The sequence below is a fragment of the Daucus carota genome, chromosome 6 (genome assembly GCF_001625215.2).
Source record: "Daucus carota subsp. sativus chromosome 6, DH1 v3.0, whole genome shotgun sequence".
NCBI lineage: Eukaryota > Viridiplantae > Streptophyta > Magnoliopsida > Apiales > Apiaceae > Daucus > Daucus carota.
Window position 1 is genome coordinate 25599351 of NC_030386.2, and position 23395 is coordinate 25622745.

The 23395-nt window shown below is 37.6% G+C and overlaps 5 protein-coding genes across 6 annotated transcripts; 3 read left to right on the forward strand and 2 right to left on the reverse strand.

Annotated features, from left to right (window-relative positions):
- Positions 1 to 598: 598 nt before the first annotated feature.
- LOC108227865 (UDP-glycosyltransferase 76B1) lies at positions 599 to 2917 on the forward strand. Its single transcript, XM_017403230.2, has 2 exons — positions 599 to 1184; positions 1981 to 2917. Exons 1-2 carry the CDS (start codon positions 707 to 709, stop codon positions 2856 to 2858), a joined length of 1356 nt encoding a protein of 451 aa, XP_017258719.2. The 5' UTR covers positions 599 to 706; the 3' UTR covers positions 2859 to 2917.
- A 754-nt stretch (positions 2918 to 3671) lies between these two features.
- Positions 3672 to 6267, forward strand: LOC108225192 (nucleoside diphosphate kinase 2, chloroplastic). The gene is made up of 7 exons (XM_017400016.2): positions 3672 to 4004; positions 4148 to 4204; positions 4522 to 4608; positions 4888 to 4968; positions 5086 to 5198; positions 5331 to 5380; positions 6053 to 6267. The coding sequence occupies exons 1-7, from the start codon at positions 3753 to 3755 to the stop codon at positions 6118 to 6120; spliced, it is 708 nt and encodes a 235-aa protein (XP_017255505.1). The 5' UTR covers positions 3672 to 3752; the 3' UTR covers positions 6121 to 6267.
- Positions 6268 to 7951: 1684 nt separating this feature from the next.
- On the reverse strand, positions 7952 to 15938 carry LOC108227646 (uncharacterized). 2 transcript variants are annotated; one of them, XM_064079462.1, is made up of 13 exons: positions 15726 to 15938; positions 15613 to 15641; positions 15413 to 15515; positions 14874 to 15045; positions 13827 to 13997; positions 13292 to 13488; positions 12863 to 13136; positions 12214 to 12425; positions 11754 to 11852; positions 11144 to 11661; positions 9473 to 10236; positions 9024 to 9222; positions 7952 to 8234 (listed from the first exon to the last, which is right to left on the reverse strand). In XM_064079462.1, the coding sequence occupies exons 1-13, from the start codon at positions 15898 to 15900 to the stop codon at positions 8073 to 8075; spliced, it is 3075 nt and encodes a 1024-aa protein (XP_063935532.1). In that variant the 5' UTR covers positions 15901 to 15938; the 3' UTR covers positions 7952 to 8072. The 2 variants fall into 2 exon arrangements, with proteins under 2 accessions (XP_063935532.1, XP_017258407.1); XM_017402918.2 differs by having other exon boundaries at positions 13292 to 13452; positions 13812 to 13997.
- Positions 15939 to 16301: 363 nt separating this feature from the next.
- Positions 16302 to 18128, forward strand: LOC108224267 (uncharacterized). Its single transcript, XM_017398787.2, has 2 exons — positions 16302 to 17208; positions 17299 to 18128. Exons 1-2 carry the CDS (start codon positions 16421 to 16423, stop codon positions 17981 to 17983), a joined length of 1473 nt encoding a protein of 490 aa, XP_017254276.1. The 5' UTR covers positions 16302 to 16420; the 3' UTR covers positions 17984 to 18128.
- Positions 18129 to 18754: 626 nt separating this feature from the next.
- Positions 18755 to 20685, reverse strand: LOC108224268 (GDSL esterase/lipase At3g48460). The gene is made up of 2 exons (XM_017398788.2): positions 19794 to 20685; positions 18755 to 19438 (listed from the first exon to the last, which is right to left on the reverse strand). Exons 1-2 carry the CDS (start codon positions 20430 to 20432, stop codon positions 18926 to 18928), a joined length of 1152 nt encoding a protein of 383 aa, XP_017254277.1. The 5' UTR covers positions 20433 to 20685; the 3' UTR covers positions 18755 to 18925.
- Positions 20686 to 23395: the final 2710 nt, after the last annotated feature.

Below are 23395 nucleotides of genomic sequence, written 5' to 3' on the forward strand. Positions count from 1 at the left end.
GCTTCAGTGAGCAAGTTGAACAAGGCATTCAACTAGCTCCTCAACTGGCCATGTGATGTTCAATCAGTGAAGACACTGAGTTGGGCTCCTCCATAGCTGCTATTGGTGCCTGTTACGTGTGATTAATAACAGATCTAACCAACTTTCCATAACCCCTGTGGACAAATTTTGCCCACGAATCCCCGAGGTGTGTTTCATAAACTTGTGCATTTAAATGCATATAACGTACGATATTGATGTTAAACTCTATGCCTTGTTTCTCGACGTTTTTGAATTGAGGTAGTTGTATGCGAAATCAGAGCCTATTCTTTTTACCTTTGAATGAGTTGCTCATTAGTTCTATGCAGATTTTATCTTCTTTTCTTGAATGTGTACTCAATTCTTACTTATCAATTATAAGTTGGACATAAGTTTTAAGTAAGAACTAATAGAGCGCGATTGGATAGCTCAAGTACACCCAGTTCGACATTAGCTCATCTCGAGAAGTATTAGAATAGATACTCATTTGTACGGCATATAAACCCAAATTGTTAAAAAATAGTCAGAACTAGTAACATTATGCAAGCGCGCGACTTATAAAATATTTTTCCTAAAGGTTGTCCACCAAACGTGCTCTTATAAATTACTGACAACCTTTATCTTCGTTATCAACAGAAGTTAAGATATAGAAACAACTGAGAGAAAAAGAAATTGTGAGGATAGGAAGATGATTAAAGGGCGATTATTACTATTTCCACTGCCCTTCCAGGGCCACATAAACCCCATGCTTCAACTCGCAAACATCCTCCACTCCAAGGGCTTCAACATTACGATCATACACACTTCCTTCAACTCTCCAAACAAATCCAGCTACCCTCACTTCACTTTCGAGTCATTCTCCGAGGAAAGTCTTGCTGGTTGCACTAGCTTGCTAGGAGATGTCAAGGATATCATATTACTACTCAACCTCATGAACAAGGTCTGGTTTGATCCGTTTCTTGACTGCGTTAAAAGGCTGTTATCAAATTCTTCTGCAGAGGATCCTATACGCTGCTTGATTTCAGATGCTACTCTGTACTTCACTCAAGCTGTCGCGGATTTACTTAAGCTCCCCAGAATTGTTTTGAGGACGAGTAGTCTAAGTTCATTTCATGTTTTCCATGCCTTCCCACTTCTGCTTCAAAAAGGATACCTCTCCATGGAAGGTGCGCATTACTACTTAGCAAAATATACGTTTAAATTTTCTCTGCAGACTAAGAATTATCCCATTTTTTTTTCATATATAGTATATATTTTTCTCACTTTCATTATTATCTTAACTTTTACTTGGACAATTATTTTTGGGTACTTGGTTTCCCTAACCACACAAACATAAGAAAAAATCTGATTTCAAGCATGTTTTTTTTTTTTTGCTTGTAAATAACATTTTATGTGAGTATAACTATCTCTCTTTCATAAATCAAATGCATGCTAGAAAAAATAGCAAAGTAGCTACTAAGATGACAGGATAAGTATAAGTTGATTGTCTGCAGAAAATAACTTATTGTGGGCGGCTTACAATGCATGATATGTCATCTCAGGATGAGTACTATAAATCCGCAGATGTAAAAATTAGGTGGCTGCAGTCTGCAAAACAATAATCAGTTTTGTGGTGGCTCACAATGCAGTTGTATGTCATCTCAAGATAACTACTGCTATAAAATCAAAGATGTGGGGAGATGCATGAGATGAGCAGTGATCAAATATGATTTGAGTTATTATGCCCCAGTTAGTTGGACATGTTAAGTTGTTGTAGTTGGGAAAAATAGATATGATTAATGATTTTTATGGGTCTTAAATTTATGTATAGCATATTAAAAACAGAAGGATGAAAGACCTGTAATAAAAAAAGATTTTTTCATTTAATTTTGAATTCTATCAACAAATATAATGGCACTTAACAACTATTAAGGTACTTAAGTGCATGGCTGATCTACTTTGGTTTGTCAATTTTGATTACAGATTCTGAATCAGAAGCACCAGTTCTAGAGGCTCCACCACTCAAAGTAAAAGATGTTTCATTGACCTTTAAGATCGAGGGAGAGGCTTTGGATGTGATGCTCTCCGGACTAATGACAGGAACCAAGGCAGCTTCAGGACTCATTTGGAACTCCTTTGAAGAACTTGAACAATCTATGCTTCCTACTATTCAACAAGAATTTCCCATCCCCAATTTCACAATCGGTCCATTCCACAAATACTTTACAGCCTCAGCAAGTAGCCTAATCGCACAAGACCAGACTGCACTTTCTTGGTTGGACATGCAAGCACCACTGTCTGTCTTGTATGTCAGTTTTGGGAGCCTTGCAGCTATTGATAAGACTGAATTCTTTGAAATGGCTTGGGGCTTGGCCAATAGTAAGCAAAAATTCTTGTGGGTGGTTAGACCTGGAGCCATTTGTGGCTCAGAGTGGTTAGAGCCCTTTCCTGATGAGCTCCTTGAGGCAGTAAGTGAAAGGGCTCATATTGTTAAATGGGCTCCACAGCAAGAGGTGTTGGCTCATCCTGCCACAGCATGTTTTTGGAGTCATTGCGGATGGAATTCAACGTTGGAGAGTATTTGTGAAGGAGTTCCAATGATTTGTTCCCCTTCCTTTGGAGATCAGCAAACAAATGCAAGGTATATAGAGGCTGTTTGGAAAGTGGGATTAGTGTTGGAGAATGGAATCGAAAGAGAGGAGATTACAAGGGCAATAAGGAGAGTAATGGTTGATGAAGAAGGCATAGAGATGAAAATGAGAATATCTTCTTTAAAGGAGAAAGCAAACATTTGTTCAATGGAAGGTGGATCATCATACAGATCATTAGAAAGCTTAGTTAGTTTCATCTTGTCATTCTAAAATTGTTTAAGCTTTCCTAGCTCCCTCCATCATCATTATATGCGGACATTGTTCTGGTATCATGTTTTATTGTTGATTTGTAAGTTCTGCCCAAGTAAAAACATAATGCAGCAATATGAAGTTCAAATAAATAATACACGTTTAAATGTCTGGGATCTGAGGCAAAAAAATCGCATCATTCTGAAGATTCATAGTTCTTGATTTCTTTCGACCTTGATGCTGAATCAAAGTATTTGGCTCACCCGTTAATATGTGATGCTACAGCCTGGACATTCACAGGCACATTTTGCATCGATATTCCAATGACGCGGGCATTATGAAGTCGCAAGGGGGCAACTAAGGGTGAAGTGAGGGAAGTTGTTTTCTTTTGACACTGAAATGCTGCACTTTGAGCTCTGAGACCACTAGAATTGATTTTATATCAAAATGAGGACAAACAATTGAGCTTGACATTACTTGGGCAAGTCAATGCCAAGCATGATTCTCATTTGGATTCGCTTGGTTGCAAAACCATCATTTTTGGCTTCTTGGTAGCTGCCCAACTCACTTCTCTTTTTCTTATGCTTTCTGCTACCCCAAATTATTGAATTACTCAATCTAAAAACTGCAACAAAAATATTTTAAATTTCAAGTCGCACCTCGAGAATTTACAAGATTAAACTTCAAAATTTTAATTATAATAAAGAAAATAAAATTGGGTCTAAAAAAAAAGAGAGTGTATTCAACTAAGATCTTAAAGATTTTTTTTACATTTATAAAATCCGAGAATATTCAAAATATAATTATAATACAGCAGTACAGATTCCATAAATTGTATTTTCCTTGCAATTCACAGACCAACATTGTTGTGTTGTGTAGAGAAGATAGAGATAGAGAGATAAAGAAGATAGAAAAATGGCTGCAATTTTAGGAGGGAGCCCAGCTGTAACTTCATTATCTGCAATTCATTCGACTCAAACAACAACAAGAACAAGTAGAAGCAGCTGCTGCTTGTTATCCTACGCCACCTCCGACAAGCTTAATCTGCGGACTAGCCGTCACTTAGCCGCATTTCAACCTCCATCTCATCTCTTCTCCTCATCTCCCTCTAATGCCATCACTAGAAACAAACCCCTTATCTTTCTGCCCCACTTGGTTGCTTCCATGGTACTCTCTCTCTCTCTGTGTCTCTCTCTCCCACTCTCCCCCTTCTTAATTTCATTATTATATCTATATGCTATATGTGCAATTACCCATCTTAATTTGAGTTCATCGCTCATTTTTTTTTTATTTATTGATAATTTGCTCAGGAACAAGTGGAGGAGACCTACATAATGATTAAGCCTGATGGGGTTCAACGGGGTCTTGTAAGATTTACTCCCAATTTGCTCTTCAACTTCTTTTGTTTTACTGTTACATATACTTGTTATTGTATTGTCAAGTTAGGGTCTTTACAGAAATAACCTCTCAAAAAGGAGCAGAATACACCGGATATGTTTAGTTTGTGTACTATCTAGTTTTTATTGGTTAGATAGAAACAAATGTACTAACCGAAGCCCGTTATTAGTAGAGATTTGGACTTAGTTAAGATGGTGACTTTAAGAAACTGGGTTTCAGTAGTCAGGTGTGTTAAGTTTGATTCTTAATTTAATTCGGTGCTTCTGTGTTGTTTTTTTTGGTATAGGTTGGTGAGATAATTACTAGGTTTGAGAAGAAGGGGTTCAAGTTAAGTGGGTTGAAGCTCTTTCAATGCCCTCAAGATTTGGCTGAGGTTTGTCCTTTTCCTCGATTTTCCTTTCTCCCCTTTTCAGACATCCAATTGTTTGTTGTGAAATATTGTTTCGTGTATTATTAATATCTCTAGTCAAACAGAAAGTTACTGATTGAATATGGAATTAATAGAAGTACAATAGCATTTGATCTTCATCTTTTATAGAGTTCTTGTGCATCAAACATACACTAGTCACTGTTCAGAAGCATTCACGTCTTTCATTTGTGAAATGCTTAAGCTAGATTAATTGTGGCATTTTCGTTGTTCTCTAATGGATAGGAGCACTATAAGGATCTCAAGTCCAAGCCCTTCTTCCCGAAATTGATTGATTACATTACTTCAGGACCTGTTGTGTGCATGGTAATATATCTTATTCACTGCAGTCTCTCTTTGAGTTTACCCCCAATAGTGAGATATGGATATTTTTGTTTTCTTATCCCTGTTAAATATATATGTTTCATATTTTGATGGGGAAAGGCTTGGGAAGGTATTGGTGTGGTAGCATCGGCTCGAAAACTAATTGGATCAACTAATCCTCTTCAAGCTGAACCAGGCACAATCAGAGGTGACCTCGCGGTCCAGACTGGAAGGTAGGCTGCCGTTGGCTTATTAAGCGTCCTATGTTCATGCATTGTATATATATTGCGGTCATTCTGAATCTAACGTTTGTTTTTATAAAATGTATATGCTAAATATGATTTACTGGTCATTCGTTTTCACAGGAACGTGGTTCATGGGAGTGATAGCCCCGAAAATGGTCAGCGTGAAATAGGTAATTCCTTTGTCTATTACCTAAAGAGATTGTGAACATACATATTATTGGTTTTAGATTGTCATAGCTCTTTCATGTAGGAAGGCCTCTTTGTTGTGCTTCTGTTTACAGTATGCCTAGTTACTTGTTCAACGGAATAGTTTATAATTTAATCATTAAATGCCTAGTTATTGGAAATTATCAAATTTGACAAATAATCATTATAATCTGGTCAAAATTGATAAGCTGCGCAGGTTATTTCTCGTTCAAAATAATTATTTGAAGACTTCTATTATTGAAAAGTATTAAAATTTAATAAACTGTGCCAGCAAAAAAAAAAAAAAAAGGAGATATGCAGCCTATCTCTTGTTATTAATTTGGAGACTTTTATTGTTAGTGCTTAAGAAGAGACCATCTATGGGAGAAAAGGAATATTTATGTTAGTTGTCAATAGGCTGCAGATTTGGAAGATTAGAAACGATCACCTGACCCAGCATTCACTGTTTAACGATGAGCTATGGGATACATATTCCGGTTTAGTAGGGAACTTTAATTTTAGTTTGGCAATAGATATTTGTCTTTATCTGTGATGCAACTGGATAAACTATACAAGCGTCAACTAACATATAAAATCCTCTAGATGCCATAGATATTAGTACATAGTATAGTAATTCTTCTTGTTTCTTTCTGCAGCTCTCTGGTTCAAAGAAGGTGAAGTTTGTGAATGGACACCAGCTCAGGCACCATGGTTAATAGAATAAGTGTACTACATAACCCTGTCCCCTGTAGGGTACCGGCTCTTTTTTGGTTGAAAAACAATATAGAGTACTGGTTCTGTATACTAGTCTTGCGGCCACCACATAATGATGATACATAAGCATTGATATAATAAATTTTTCTTGATGTTATGCTCCAAATGAAATTTTGAGCTCAGACTTCATGGGTTATATTTGTTGCATCTCCACTTTCATTAGAAGTGGCACTGAATTTTCACCAAAAACAAGTAGGCGTCACAAATACATTAGTGTTTTTCTTTTTTAGGGAATCATAGAGTGCTATTCAATGCATTAGAATTTTTAAGTACACATTGAGGGGGAGCGCAAGCCCATGGCAGTCGTGATCTCATAGGGAGCCTGGCATGAACTTGCCACCAGGCTATCAATGAACCTTTAAATTTTTCCTCCATTCTTGACTAACTTCAAGTTAGATATGATGACAGGGTCTAGAAGAGGATATTAATCATTTATCACAATAAACATATTTATCATGTGAGCAAAATGCATATGGAAATGCTGCCAAAGTAAAAACACGACAACACAAGTAAATGACTGGAAAGAGGAGATTTATTGAATTTAAGAAAAGAGAAGCTGTAATTTCTTTCTCTGAAATCAAATTTACCAGTACATTCCTAGTCTCTCAGTTTATACTTGCCAACTAGAGCTAGTGGTCGATGGATTTTGTATATTTCTGAGCAATTCTAGCAATCAAAGTTCAGAAACAGTAATCAAGCTTCAGGAAGTAAGGTTCATTGATCATAGCGATGCTCGGACAAATGAAGGAGCCCAGTACTAGTAGTAACTACCCTACTAATTGTCCAAGGATTATTGCCAACAAAGGTGATTTTTTTACTAAGACTGCATTTTGCACTCCTAAATTTGATGGACTGTTAAAGAAATCTGATCAAAATGTGTCTAATACTACATTCTTCGTAGAAGTTGTACTGAAACGAAAGTGGATATGGCATCTCTTTACATGATTGGCAGAAACCATATTACATCTTCATAAACCAGAAACCTGTCTGGATTGATGATCTAATCATCCAACTCAAATAATTCACATAGATGATTCCTACAAGCAGCTGCACAAAGTACTAGTCATACAAAAACAGTCTGCTCAAGTGTGAGAGCTGTCCCGGTGGAAACGAGGCCTTGCGTTGATCCAAAGGGTCACGGGTTTGAACTTCACCACCTTCTGGGCATTCACCCGAGTTGAAGAGACAGTGGTATGATTTGAAGAAAAGGTATAGGGTTCCAATCCGTGCGTATCGCAGGGAAGTTCCCACCCACCGGGTCTTGTCGCTCGGTTAGTTTGATTTACCTACCTGTGTTGGCTATGGAGCTAGTCGGCAGGTTCCTAGGGAAAAATCCTAGGCAAGCCAAGGTGTCCTGTAATACGCTTTTTTTGAAGAAAAACAGTCTGCTCATTCCACTTGTTCCCAGGGATTCAAAATTTGAGGGTTCTATTTTTGCTATTATATTAAAATCCCAAATATGTCTGAAGTAAATTAACAACGGTTTTTCTATAGTGTGCCCATGGGCACATGCTAAGCGCGGAAAATTATGTGCTTGGATTATTTTCATTGGCTCCTATCTCATGATAATGGTGGACCCCCCTGCAAATACACCAACCACACCAATCAAAATCTCCCAAATATAAAAATTTCCGCGCTTAGCATGTGCCCATGGGCACACACTAGCCAAACCGAATTAACAAATATACTTGCCGGAAGGAGTGAAATCAAAGACACCATGTAAGTGTGATTCCTAGTCCTAAAAGAAGAAAAAAATGTTTTAAAGAGCCGGATTCTGTGGATTTAAAATACCCAAAATACTTCTAATTTCATTTAGTTAGACAGTACATTTATGCCTAAAGACCTTAAAATATCTATATACACTAGGCACTAGTTTTCCATATCTAAAATTTAATCCTCAACTTAAAATAGTTTTACATTTGAGAGGGGAATTTTAATCGTCTCTTTTGACATGTTTGAAGGGAGACCAATGATGTTTCCGTTGGATGTACTGTCTGCCGACTCCATTGCCCGTGAAGCCTGGAGAGCCATCTCAGCATGGAGCTGGAGACATGCCATAGCCATCTGAAATCATGAGTTTTATATATGTCAGTATGATGAGCAGATAATATCATATTCATAAAAAGATTTAACATTGCCCTTGCAGCAACATAGACGCTGTTGGAAAAATTGTACTGATGAATTACGAAATTAATACATGTGACGGATGATAACTGGTGAGCATAATAAAACTATGGGTAGGTAGTTGCTAAAATTAATTTAAGATTAAGGACTCTGAGGGAAGAAACCATAATATATTGAGGTTATTGAAAGATTAAATGCAAAACATTATATATTCAAGTAGTCAACTTGAGCCCCTCGGTTAATTTGTCTGCACTGATGTATTTGACATTTGAGCTTCATTATGATTGCTTATGGTTTAGCTCATAATTTACTGCTAGAGGGGGTGATGAAATATCAAGACAACCAGTGGCGGACCTAGAAAATTAAGGCAGAGGGGGCCCAACTATACTATAACCTTATTTCTTTCTTCAGCACATCACACCAGAGGAGAATTGTGGCATTGTCCTTTGCCATCTGGTTTGTTTTCTCACTTGTATGTTTTAAACAATGCTACATAATACAAATACAAGACGGACGAGCTGGATTGTTGGTATGGCCTTCATCAAGTTGCAGCAACTTGGGAGGTTATAACTTAAAAAGAATATATGTAAAATTATATATATAAATATATATGTTGGCCATGCTGTAGATCCGCCACTGAAGACAACCAAGGTTCCATTAATATGAAATGAATGAAGGATTTAGAAATGAAGTCGAATAAGTAAAGAATTTGCACTGAGCATTTCTTACAGTGTAGCAATCTCTGTCTGTGTCTGATTCAGCTACATGAAGGGCCCAAGTCCGAATCCACTCAAGCCCTTTTGAGACATCAGAATTCCCTTCAACCAAGGCAGATGCTACATATGAGGGATGAAGAGCCACTAGTATGCATGAAGCTGCAAACAGGACTGATCTTCTGACATATGATTCTGCATGATGGCATAACGCCCTGCATTGCATAAAAAGAAAAAGCCTTTAGAACAGAAAAGAAACTAAACATGCTAGCATGCACACTGCACAGTAATTTACCATTTTGCCCATATGATTGAATAACAGTCAAGAACGAAAGCCGGTAAAAGTGTACCGCAGTCGGCCAATATATATTTTGTACCCTACTTGGAATAGTTACCGCCCAATAGGCTAAATCACATACTAATATTAGTTACAAGAACTACATGTATGGATATTGATTTTGCTACCTGGAACTTAACATGTCCATAAGGGGAAGTGCCAAGGCAGATGCTTCCGGATGCATGGCTGCAGATTTCATACAAACACCAAGCATATAAACTAGTTTTCCCAAGACAATAAAATCCCTTCCAAGCAAATCAACTCCATGCCTTTTCTTATCAAAACCCTGCATCGATGGAAGCATGAATGCTGCTGCGTATTGAGGGAAACGATTCTCAGACCATTCCAACTGATCTGTTTTCTCCAATCTGCTACTCCATCGGCGTGACTTTCCTTTCTCGAGCTTACCTGGAACAGAAGGCAGTTCTCTTTCATAAGAGTGCGACCAATTTAATGGAGTTTCAGGTCTAGATATCTCTCTCCAGGAACCAGCTCCAGGAGGCCCCACACTACTTGGCATGAACCAAGGTTGAGTCTCTGAAATGGTTGATATCTGTGCTCTAGATAGAGCTTTTGGTTTTGTAGTTCTTGCATGAGAAAGTTCCTGAGCAGCATCTGTCATAACATCAAGAATCATGATCCTTTGGCTAACATCTAAGTTGGGTGAATATAGGAGTTTATTTAGAGTATCAAGACACTCTAAAGGTGACATGGCAATCAATGCAACCAGCGCTTTTTGCCTCTTCTCTTCTGCAGAGTCTTCTTCACCGTCTGTACTTGAATCAAAGCAACGAGCTTGTACAAGAGTTCTAGACAGATCGCCAGCTACATATTTAAGTTCATCTGGGGATGCCCGAATAAGCTTTTCAGCAACATTTAAAGCCCTTTCAACCTGCAAAGATATTATAGATTTTCAGTAACATTTCATGCCCTGTTAACCTGAAGAAGCTAGTCTTTTCTTCCGGGAGGCATATTCTAGCGCAAATCACAAAACTCTCCCACAAAGTTGTCATCTTCTGCAGTATTAACCCATAAGTATAGGTAAAAACAATTTGTTGCATTGATTATTAAACTGAGTTGACACTCTTTCACGTCTTGGCAGGGGAGGGGATATTGATGAGGCATGCATGGCCTCAGAGCTGGAACAAACTGGGTCTAAGTAGGTAATGCATATGATATAGAGAACTGACCTCTCTAAAAAAAATTACTGTTATTGCATCTTATGTTGTGAGCTGTACAAATTGCTTTTCAATATTATGAACAGTCTAGGTAGCCGAAATAATCTAGTAGGCTGCCGTATCCAGAAGTAACATTTACAAGAAACACATCTTTGTGATATTTGCAAATGGAACAATGTTTGCATAAGTGTTTTCAGCAAGAAAATATAAATAGCTGAAAATTTTGAAACACTTCCTGGAGGATAATTGTTGATCTATGGATTATCCATGATTAAGAAAATTTAAATGCAGCAATCTAGTGAAATAACTCTTAACCTTTCCAGAGTTACTGCAGATGGTAGATAAGATCCTTTTTCATCTATTAAAGAGTTTACTCATAATCGCATTCAGATGTCAATGCAATAGATGATAAAAAGTCTTAAGTGCAACTTATTATATATATAGAACAGCGAAAACAACTGTTCTGCACTTCTAAAAATTTGTATATATACATAAAGTGCAGCACAAAAGTTCTCAAGTGTTCTCACTCCACAACTGTTCTCAGTTGAGCACGAGCCTGTAGTATACTAATAAAAAATCACAATAGAAGTAAATGGTTATCGATGAGCATAAGCAACTTACTCCGTCAGCATCATCTGATTTCCTAAGAGCTCCAATGACATCAACTAACTGCGAAAAGTTTTTTTTCAAATCTGTGTCGTCGTCTGATAAATCGTATGGCTGCAGAGAAGAGTTACTTGAGGTTTCAGAGTCCTCAACAGCATCATCATCATAGCCTTCTTCATCGGATATCAATTCATTATTTAGCACAGCAGGATCAATAACTTCATCTGGATCAACCAGAACAAATTCAGACTTTTTTCTCTTTGTATCCTCAGAACTTACTCCATCCCTAGATGTCTTAACATCCTTCTCCAAAGCACCATATCCTTTAACCTCATCAGTATCTTTTCCTATGACATTTGTTGAAGCAAGAGAACCATTCTCAGAAGTTACCGTACCAAATTCCCAATCAATCTTCTCCTCAGGACTCAAATCATCAAGATACAAAGGATTCTTAGGGTCAATCACTTTAGAAAAAATTAAGGCAACGCAGCTAGCCATTTTGCGAATTAGATGGGATGGGCTCTCTAACCTACCTGCCAATATTCATATAATGGGACAGGATAAAATGAGAAGCAGAAATCAATTACAATTTAAAATCTAGGAGTAAAAGTAAATGAGGTCTTACAGCTAACTCCTTGAAGAATGAACTGCAACGCATCCTTGGTAGTGTCCAGATCTTCTTTTGACATCTGCTCTAGAGAAAGGCCAACTGCAGCAGTTATATCTAGTCTTGTATTAAGGCCAATTATTGAACAAAGGTTAATTCTTCATATATTCTGTAAGTAGAACGAGAAGTAACAAACACTACAAAAGAAAAGGCGACTCAGATTGCGTTGAAAAAAAAAAAAGAATCAGGAAGGATGTTTCTTCAAATAACAAATAAAATCTGCTGCATAGAATAAATTATAAATAATATTTCTCTTTTCCTTATCTATTCAGTTTTAAATAAAAGATAAATGTTCTAAAGTATACTCCTTCCAGCTCGAACTTCCCTTGGTTTTCCCTTCCAAGATTCTTGTTAATATGCCATAAAGCAGTACTAGATCAATTATAAATTTCAAAATGAACAAGAATAGACAGGATACAAGCTTGTTGCTCTACTGAGGCTGACTGCACAAACTCTCTTTTGGACCATACTGTGACAAGATGCTGCATGGTCTCCACAAGACCACGATTGCAACCTTTAGCCAGTGAAGCAGCATCAGGCGGGCATTTAAGAATCGCAAATTGTAGGATCCATCTCAAGCAACGTACAGGAAATACCTTCCAGAACAAAAAATCCTCAACAAACATGGATCTAAAAAGGATGAGCAAAATCAGTATTTCTGCTGAACCGATGGAGATCTCACAAGTATGCTAAAGGTGTTCCCATTTATCGAATAGAAAATGGATATAACCAGGTAGCTCATCAAAAACTGTAAATTGGTCCTTTTTATATTGGCCATGACCATGTGTATATAGAACAGATGTAAACACATTTACAGAAATCTAAAGTAGTATCCTTTACGTCCGATAACCTTTTTAATATAACTCACACTATCCCATTAAAACGGCAATTTTACTTTTTTCTTTTCAGGGTTTCCCTCGTATGGAAGTTCCCTTTAGATTATTTTTCACAAAGGTCATTTTAAGAGTCAAAAGCACATACCAAACAATAATTGGGAGTGTCCTAAGAACAGATAGATGTATTACAGGAAAAGGAAACTAAATGTTGAGCATTAGTCTTAAACATACCTGATGGATGCTTGATTTTCATAACTTTGATGAAACAATAACCAGAGAATCCAGTATGCTTCAACATCACTAATATCTTGAGTTGCTAGATGACGCAAAATCTGTTCGGAAATTCTTTTTACAGTGTATGGATCTTTGATGGCACCAATTATTTTTGACCAGAAACCAGAAACAGGTACTGGCTCAATCTCATTACTCGATAAATCTGCCTTGAATAATAAGAAACCCCGAACATATTTTAGAACCCCAGGCACCAGTTTGCTTAACAGCACATCTGTAAATGCTCATAATAAGTATATATATATTTTAAAAGAAACATATTGATGCAAAGATGAATTCAAGGTACACCAACACAAGCGATAATTATCCAGCATATTACAGAAAATTATTTCTCGCCATCAACATAGGTGCCTACAGTAGGTATTTTACCTGCAGACCCTCGTCGACAAATGCGAGAAAATATTTCTCCAACAAATATTATGGCTCCATCCACATCAGTTTTATGTAACACAACTTTCCCATTGCAAAAGTTCGTTTTAAGTTCCTCTGCTACATTAAGGAGTTGAATGGTAATCTGCTTGAAGAATAAGCTGAAAGATAGTAAAGTGGACAATAAACCATAAAGTCTGAAACAGCAGACAACTAATCAATAAGCGTCCGAGACAACAGTGTAGAATCATTCTACCCATGTCCAACAAACATGCAGTTTCCTTTCCTCCCATTTTTTAACTTTATACAATGATAAATTTTATGCTAACCATAGTTGGCAATAGTATGTGTCATAAGATAGCGCCTAATGTCTGGCTCTGGTTTTATGTTTCACAAATTACAGATACATGCAAGTAATACTAGTAAACAGTGGACTTATGCAGTAACACAAAATACAAAAGGGTTTAAAGGAAGCAGGTACAGTGGAAAAAAATTAATAAATAATCGTTAAAAAGGATCCTGTGATGAGAGTGACTTTGGGGCTTCCACTCGTGCTTTATCAGGAATAGATGTAACAAGCTGGGCAATCCTTGAGATGTCTGCCTTCCGCTGCACATCTCGTAGGCCTTCAGATGAACAAGAACCAGAAAATTCTCGAGCAATCTGGAGTACCCCATTACTCTCTAGTAAACAAAGTGCAACTAATCTGGAATGTGAATAAATACAGTGTATGAAAGAGTGTATCATGTTAAAAAGAAATAAAAGATAAGACTTTGCTTCTATTATCTTGCACACCATCTACAAACAAATAGAAAAAACACAACTTTTTCTTGTTCAAGAGCAAACAACATACACTTGTTACTGTTTAATTGAAAAGCCTGCGGTCATGTAATTTCATTGAATTATATTCCATGGACTATTAGCTTATCTACTTTAATTATAAAATGCTCTTCTTGCCCTCTAAATTAACCTATGGACAAATTTCAGTCAATTGTTTTTTTTTGTTTCATGGGATTCTAATGTGAGAGGGTAATATTAAATGATTCTGCAAACTGAACTAGAAAGTGATCAAAACTTTTAGGATTATTCCAAGGGATCAAATATTTGATGATATTAGTACAAATCATAAGCAGTAAAGTGAATGCAGTCCTTGCAGACAAACATAATTGCAAACTTTAAAAACAACTCTATTCATCATTTCAAATTTACTGCAACACAGGGAAATCATTTGTATATTAGCAAAATATGGTGTCAAATATACGTAGTAATAGTACTCCCTCCGTCCCTTTTTACTTGTCCCTTTTGAAAAAATAACGCATCTTAAGAAAATGTTAGTTGGATATCTTGTTTTCATACATATCCCTAATAAATGTAATGAATTAGATAGAGTTGTGTATATATATATGCTAGTCAAACATTGGAAGTTGTTATTTTTTGAAAAAACATACAAAAAGTTGCTTTGAAAAGAGAAGTGGACAAGTAATTTGGGACAAATTTTTTTTTCAAAGTGGACATGTAAAAAGGGACGGAGGGAGTATATACTAAAATTCGCGTAAGGGAAAGCTGACACATTTAGCCCTACCTCTCAGCGTTGGAGCATATTGGACTGTTGTCAAGTTTACCATTTCCATTTTGCTGTAGAGCGACAACTAAAGTCTGCACAACCTCACTAGTGCGACCACTAACAAAGAACACATCATACACATGTTTCCTTGAAGAAATAGGGAAACATGGTAGCCAATTTAAAGCAACATCTACACAAAACAACACTTCCGGTTAGCTATGATACATTGCATTGTCGTTCCCAGGAACTAATAATAAAGTAAAAAATTCGACATTATCACAGAATAATTATACTTCTCTGCAAAACTCGAGATCCATTCCAAAAACCACCGAGTTTTAGTGAAAGATTTGGAATTTTTATAGACTTTTTAAAGTTACAATATGATCTTAATTAACTCATGGGTACTCATAGGAGTAACATCTTCATCTATTAAAATTCGACAAAGCATCTCTAGTTATCAAACAAAAAATTATACAAAATGCATCTCTAATCCTCAAACAAATGATATTCCTTTAAAATACAAAAGAAGTCATAGGAAAATCAGTAGGAAATTATACCATACAAAAGAAGTCGAGAAAGTGTAGGAAATGAAGCTCCTCCATAGAAAACCTCCCACCAATTCTCCCTCTCCTCGACCGAAGGAGCTTTCGTAGAAAGCACCTAACCAAACATATTAACACAAAATTCGGTGCTTGTAAACAAACAAAACACACAATATACATAAAAACACACAAGTTTAGAATAGAGACACACACACCTGATCCCTGTAACGCTGATCAATTGAACCTACAGAATCAAAATCATACAATTATAATTTTTTAAAAATGGTAATATTGACAAGTGAATGAAGAGTGGGGGGTTAAGTAGTACCTGAAAAGGCACGAGAATCGAGGGGAAACAAGAGGGAGGCGAGGGAGTGGAGGCTGAGGATGACGTCATCGACGTGTTTAGCGGCGTTGATAGAGCTGATGACTTGTTCCACCTTGTTCAGAAGTGTTTTCTCCAATTGCTTCTTCTTGGTTTGCACTGCTCTGCTCTCCTCCATCTCTGCTGCTATTTCTTTCCAAATTCACAAATCCCCGTTTATTTTCGATTTATATCCTCGGTTCCGATGATTTTTCAAAAATTAAATAAATTGATAATTTTATCAATATATTTCAATTAAATTAAAAATTTTATTAATCTCGAAACTTTTTAATAAATTTCAAATTTGTTAATCAATATTATTTTCAATATAGATTTCTATGACAATTCCTATTACTAGTATAATTTTATAGCTTTTATGTCAAATTTTTGTTGCATAATTAATTAATTATTTATCAAGGCATTATATAGATTAATGATTTTAATTTTTTGTGTAAGATATTTCAAATTCTAGGAAAAATAAAGGATATTCGAGCATATATCTGACTGAAAATGACAAATTTATTGAAGTTCATTTAAAATTATTACAATTTAAATTACTTAGCAAAAAAAAAAAAACTATTGCAACATTACCAATTTCTGCGAGAAGGAAAAAAGAAGAATTCTTGCACTTTCATCATCATCATCATAACTGTCCGGCCATGCTGAGATCAACATTCACTCCCATTTTTACCACCTTCCCAGCCAAACCCATTTTCCCAAAGCTTTCCTTAAGCACCTGCAATGCAATTGCTCAAACCCCCCCACCACCTGTTCGACAAAATGCCTCAACCAAAACAACAACATCTAAAACACCTCACCCTCCTGCTTCAGCTTACCTGCACCTCCCTTTCTGCCGCAAGCGTTGCCACTACTGTGACTTCCCAATACTTGCTCTCGGCTCTTCTGCTCAGGTTGACAATGACCCGCGAATTGTTAACTACATTGATGTCCTTTCCCGCGAGATTGTGGCTACTCAAGTGGAAATGAGCCAATGTGTTCCTCTTAAGACTGTTTTTTTCGGTGGTGGGACTCCTTCACTTGTGCCTCCGAAGCTTGTGTCTTCGGTTCTTGAGATATTGAGTTCGAAATTCGGGTTGTGTGCTGATGCAGAGATATCTATGGAAATGGACCCCGGGACGTTTGATAGTAAGAAGTTGAAGGAGTTTATTGACTTGGGTGTTAATAGAGTGTCTTTAGGAGTTCAGGCATTTCAACAAGAATTGTTGAAATCTTGTGGACGGGCGCATGGTATTGATGAAGTTCATGAGGCGATTGAGATTGTTGGATCATGCGGGGTTGGGAACTGGAGTATGGACCTTATATCTTCGCTGCCACACCAGACACCGGAAATGTGGGAAGAGAGTTTGCAGCTTACCATTAAGGCGCAGCCTACCCATGTGTCGGTTTATGATTTGCAAGTTGAACAAGACACCAAATTTGGAGTATTGTAAGTAAATTAGTTGCATTATGGGGTGTGCATGGTAGTTTTAAACTTGGTAAATTTGATTTTTAATTAAAATTGATACAAATTATGCAGGTACACACCTGGGGAGTTCCCTCTACCTTCTGACATACAGTCCGCCAAGTTTTATAGAATGGCTTCGAAAATGCTTTTAGATGCAGGTTACAATCATTATGAGATTAGTAGTTACAGCAAGAGCGGTTTTGAGTGCAAGCATAACCTTACGTACTGGGATAATAATAAATCATTTTATGGATTTGGTTTGGGTTCAGCTAGTTATATTGATGGAGTAAGATTTTCAAGACCAAAGAAGTTGAAGGAATATATGAGTTATGTTCAAGATTTGGAGGATGGAACAACAGAAAGCTGTGAGGATGGTGGCGTTGACTCCACTGAAGCACTGATGGATTTAGAGCTGGAGAGTGAGGATGATTACGTTGACTCCAATGAAGCAGCCATGGATGTAGTAATGCTCTCTTTAAGAACTTCAAAAGGCTTAAATTTGAGGTCTTATAGGGAAGCTTTTGGTGGCTCCCTTGTTATCTCACTTTGTAATGTTTATAAACCATACGCAGCAAGTGGACATGTGGTCTATATGGATCAGGACAGGAGGGAAATTGTGGCAGATGAATTGGAAAAGGTACTACTTGATGAGCAGAGAATGGAAGAGGAGCTGGCATATATCCGTCTAAGTGATCCAGATGGATTTCTGCTGTCAAATGAGTTGATATCGCTTGCATTTGGGGCCATATCTTCATAAGCTTGAATGCAACTCGGACTTTGTAGAATGATGGTTACATTCTAGCTATTATGCTCGACATAAAGAGCAGCAATATATAGACATCTATCAACTTCATTTTGGCACAATGTAATGTCACTTCAGATAAGCAAAATTGAAGATCGATGTTACGTATGACTGCTTATCATCAAGGGCAGCAAACCAGGGCTCGTTCATAGGCTCACTCCCACATGCGACTGGAAGGTTGACTTCTTGCACTTGCTTTTTTGTATTTCAGCTGTATTTTTGCTTTGAATAGTCCTATTCCCTGCTTCATTATTGGAAATTTTGTATGAAGTTGATAGGAAGAATGCTTAGAATATTTTGAGCTACATGGTGCAAGTCGACTTTTCATCAAAGCAAATATGCAACGTTTACAATTATGAAATTATTAGACGTGTTTGTATTTTCATTACTATTACTAATAGTCAAATATACATAACTGTTAGTATTAAGTATTAACAAATGTAACTGGATCGCTTTGCACCTTATGATTTGTGTGTTCTTTTGTCTTGGAGCTTGAAAATACTAATGCACTCAGTGTTCCTCTGTGTTAAGTTTCTCAAACCCAAACACGAGGGGATAATTTTTCGTGTAAGATTAACACTTGACACCAAATTTTGTGTAATCTGATAAAATATTTAATATAGATACTAATTATTTATTATGTGCACTGGTGTACTATTATGTGACATTAATTACTTATAAGAACACTCGGGCTGTTCATGCCATTGAAATGGTGGGGTGCCGGTATCTGAAACAAATTATTTCCATGTACCCAAAGGCCAAAACACAAAAATATAGGAAATTTTAAAACACAACCAAACAAAATTGACGGGTCTATTGCACTCCAAGAAGATGGTATGATATTATTAGATGGCTAAACTATCACTTCTCCCTGTTTAAATATCCTTGAAGTCCTAATCAGTTGATCCCAGCTTGCATCTTTTTCTTTATCAAGTAGTCAAATGGAGGATGAGTAAATGTTCCGTTAAGGAACATCTCAGAAACCACCTTATACATGCCTTCAGTGAGGTGCACTCCATCCCAGTTGATGTACTGAGAAGGGACTGTACACATGCTTGAGGCAGGTGAGCCGCATGCTCCAAAAAAATCAAAATTCAATTCTCCACCACCCGTTCCACAGCAAACTTTGTACAGCTCCTTAAAACCATACTTGGTTGGGTTCTTCATGACCGTGTGATAGGCATTCCAGTAATCAGCATAAACAATAACAGCTTCGGGAAATTCTTTTCTAAAATCTTCCAACTTTGCTTGGTAGATGGTGTTGTGACTGTAGCTCTGTCTGTTTTGGCTTCCTAGACATCCGATATCATCTCTGTCATCATCTCCAGAGAGATACATGGACAATGTGAGACAACCTGTGGTAGGCAGACCTTGGACTACAACATACTTGGCACCCTTGTTGAGCAAGGCCTGTATTCAATAGCAATAGGTAAATTCACTTTGATTTGTATATGTTCTGCTAAATTTGTTGTTGACATGTAATATCATTGATTCTTTTTGGAACCCTTTTCACAGACGTGCGGACATGGTTACTATTTAAATTTATCTGAAGGATAAAAAGTAGTATTTTGGACTTGGCAAAATTTTTAGTTGATTCTTAATGTTTATGCTTAGTATACCCCATATTATAGTCAGCTTTCAGGCAAAAGGGACCAAGGAGATGCTACAAAGTACAAACTAGAATGAATAATAACCATACATATTTTATAACAATGCCCATGTTTGCATTTCAAATAATAATATAGAAAAGGTTTGTGGTTTATACCTGTACAAAGTTAGTACTCCTCTTAAGTGCAAGATGTTGAATGGTATTTCCAGTGACAGTAGATCCAATTATATATGCATAGTCATTTGCACCGATTTCACCAACCCAGATCAAGGCCTCATCAAACACCGCTTTGCACTGATTCGGTGTTGTAGTCATGTTTACACACCCTTGAGTCGCCAAGAACTTGTCAAACCAATACAACTGTGTTTGAAGTGATTGAGGAGTAATGTTCAGTGTTAAATTGTTCCTCACAAAAAACCTGTGTTCTATCGCAGTGGAACCAGCAACCGCAAAATTCACGCCATTTGATTTATCAGCCTTGTTATTGCGATATGCTGACAGATATGGCAATGACAGTTTTTCAGCTACGAAGTCGATGACAAGGCGTCCGTCAGAGTATCTGTTGGTGGGGTGGTGAAAAAAGGTGCTGCCATAAGGAGGGTTCGACACAAATGAAAAACCTGCAGGGCCGTTGCCTGAGACCGTGTTGCCAGTATCGGTGTAAGAATCTCCAAACGCAAAGATCTTCTTGAAGGGGCGTGTGTTTGTTCCGGTCCTGGTGCCAGATCCATGAGTAGAAGAAGCTAGTACTAAAATGGTGAATAGACTAAAGAAAATTGTGAACAAAGAAGGCATTGTTGAAGGCGGTATGGTCCAGGTTGAGCTACGAAATGCATGGCTTATCAGATAAATATGTCTGTGCAAGAGTTAATAATGGAGTTGAGAAGTAGTTGTGAGCTGTTGAAGGCAAGGGAATTAAATGTGCAGTTTCTTGTCGGTGTGACTGGTGAAATATAGATGATCAATTAAATTTGCTCATCGCTATTTTAGAACCATATTCTTGTGTTTCTTTTCATCTATGATCGCATAATCGCAACGTAAAAATTGGGAGTTTGAGGGTAAAATTTGGGAGTTTGAGAGTAAAATCTTTTTTTTTTCCCAACTGGAAACAGTCTTCGTGCTTAGGAGTTAGGAGTTGATAAAAATTGGTTATGCCAACGAGTAGTACCAGGTCGCAAAAGGAAATACACGTGTCTGGTTTATTTTGCATTTTTTGTGTGTATATGTCAGTCAAAATTTGTCGATTCGACTAAAAACATTATAATAGACTAAACGGAGCGGGTATCGGGGAAATAATCTTTCACACTCTGAAACGGAGAAGTCGACCTGGATCGCAATGCTCGAAAAAATAGTTACTGCTGTGAATTCTGGAAAAATCTGAAGTCTGAATACATGAACTGTACTTGAATGTAGTAACATGAAATGGGTGAAATATTGTTGGGAAGATTTGTATTAGTCAATCGGGATCGGTGCGGCCTTAATGCTGTGCCTAGAATTTACAGGCATTTATTAGAGAAGCTGTATTCGCTGTATTCTTTGTTAGTTACTTGGTGGCTTTAGGATCCGAATTCATTGTACATGAAGTTTCATTACAGTAACATTCACTGTATAGTTATTCATTTACGGGACCCTGCTCTCGACTCTCAAAACCCCATCTAACTTAGCCCATGTACTCCAGTTTTTTATAGCTTAGAGAAGACGTAAATGTAGTAGACCCAAATAAAAGATAAAAACAGTGAAAGAATCAAATTTATTGCTCTCGAGGTTTATTTACTGAAGAAATTACTCTGCGATCTCGTTGGCGTGTTTCTGACTTGGGGGGTAAAAAGACAACCCAATAATAAAATTAAATATTTGACCGAAAAGTATTTTTTTTTTGAAACTTGCTACCTCAATTCATTTCAAATCAACACGTCATATGCAAGGGCCTCCAACAAACACGTAGGAGGAGACGTGAATACATTATAGGAATTTACTAAACACGGGATTCTAGCTACCTCATGCGCTACCCTGTTAGCATTCTTCCTGATAAAAACAACCGAAACTCTATTTAAACTACGGAGGATCTGCTTGCACTCTTCCAATATCTCGCCAACCTCTAGGTAGTTCGTACAAGCCTTTTGAATTGCATTAACAGTGATCTGAGAATCCGATTCCACTATTATCTCTTCATTCTGCATCCTCAGTTCTTTAATCCACGACAAAGCTTCGCGAACACCAATAGTCTCGGCCTCTACTACTGACACTTCACCACTGCATTTATATGTTCTGGCTGCCATGAAATTGCCTGTATCGTTCCTCAGCACCATTCCTACTGCGAAGGCATTTGCACCTGGGTAGACAGATGCATCCACATTAAGTTTAAAGGTCCCAGATGCAGGGAGTTTCCATTTTGCACTGACCCGTGGCATTGTTCCTTGACCATCTGCTCTTCCTGGAGCATTAGCTTCTTGTTTTTTCTGTGCTTGAAACCAGTCTGACTGTACCCGAAGGCTGCTGTCCATGGCAAAATCTGGTGTAACTATCTTCCCTTCCCACACCTTCTTATTTCGCCAGTACCAAATACCCCATAAAGTCACACAAATTTTCACCTTCTCCTCACTTGTTGCAGAACTAAGCTTGTGTAGTAACCATGCCGGGGCAGATTCCGTTTGGCTCCAATCATAAACCAATCCAACACGGTTCCAGCATCCAGTAGCAAAACTACAGTCAAAGAACAGATGCAACATATGCTCGACATCCCCTGTACACATGGGACATGTAATGGGAATTCTGACTCCCTTGGAACTCAGTCTCCATCGTACTGGAACGGCATTTCGACAGAAACGCCACACAAACACCTTGATTTTATGAGGTAACTGCAGATGCCAGATGCTTTTCCACCCTGTGCTTTGCGGAACACCATTATCACCAAAGTGAGCATCATACCAGAAGCGATACGCATGCTTAGCTGTGTAGGAACCATCAGTCGAGTGAGCCCATACTACTCTGTCAGTTACTGCACGTTGAGGAATAGGTATTGATAAGATTGCCTCTGCATCATCCTTAAGAAAGTTTTGCTGGATCAAGGCCATGTTCCACTTCTTTTCTCCTGGAAGAAATAAGCTACAGACCTTCTCCTCTCGGCCTGTATAAAACTGGTTTTGCTCCACATGAAAATTAATTTTGTTTCTCAGCCATGGGTCTCGAGCTGCTACAATCTCTTCGCCATCTCCCAACACCCACCTGAACCCTTTAGCTAGTTCCTCCTTTGCCGTCCATATTCCAGCCCATATAAAGCTTGCTCCTTGTCCTTTAACTGCTTTTAGTACATGAGTATTCGGAAAATATCGACCTTTGAACACTCTTGCAACAAGAGAATTCGGATTCTGCATAAAGTTCCATATGTGCTTTCCCAGTAGAGCAATGTTAAAACCGTGTAAATTACGAAAACCCAAGCCTCCCTTACTCTTTGCATAACTCATATTATTCCAAGAAAGCCAATTCATTCCTTTTTGACTGTCACCTCTTCCCGATCGCCACCAGTAATTGTTATACATCTGTTCAAGTTCATGACACAGGGTCGTAGGGAGCAGAAAGCAGGACATACTATATGAGGGGATTGCCTGGGCTACATTCCTTATTAGCACCGTTTTCCCACCTTGAGACATTGGTTTAGTTTGCCACTGCTGAATCTTCTTGCTGGCCTTCTCTTTTATGTAGTTAAACACCCTTCTCTTCGATCGTCCTACCAAAGATGGCAACCCAAGATACATGGT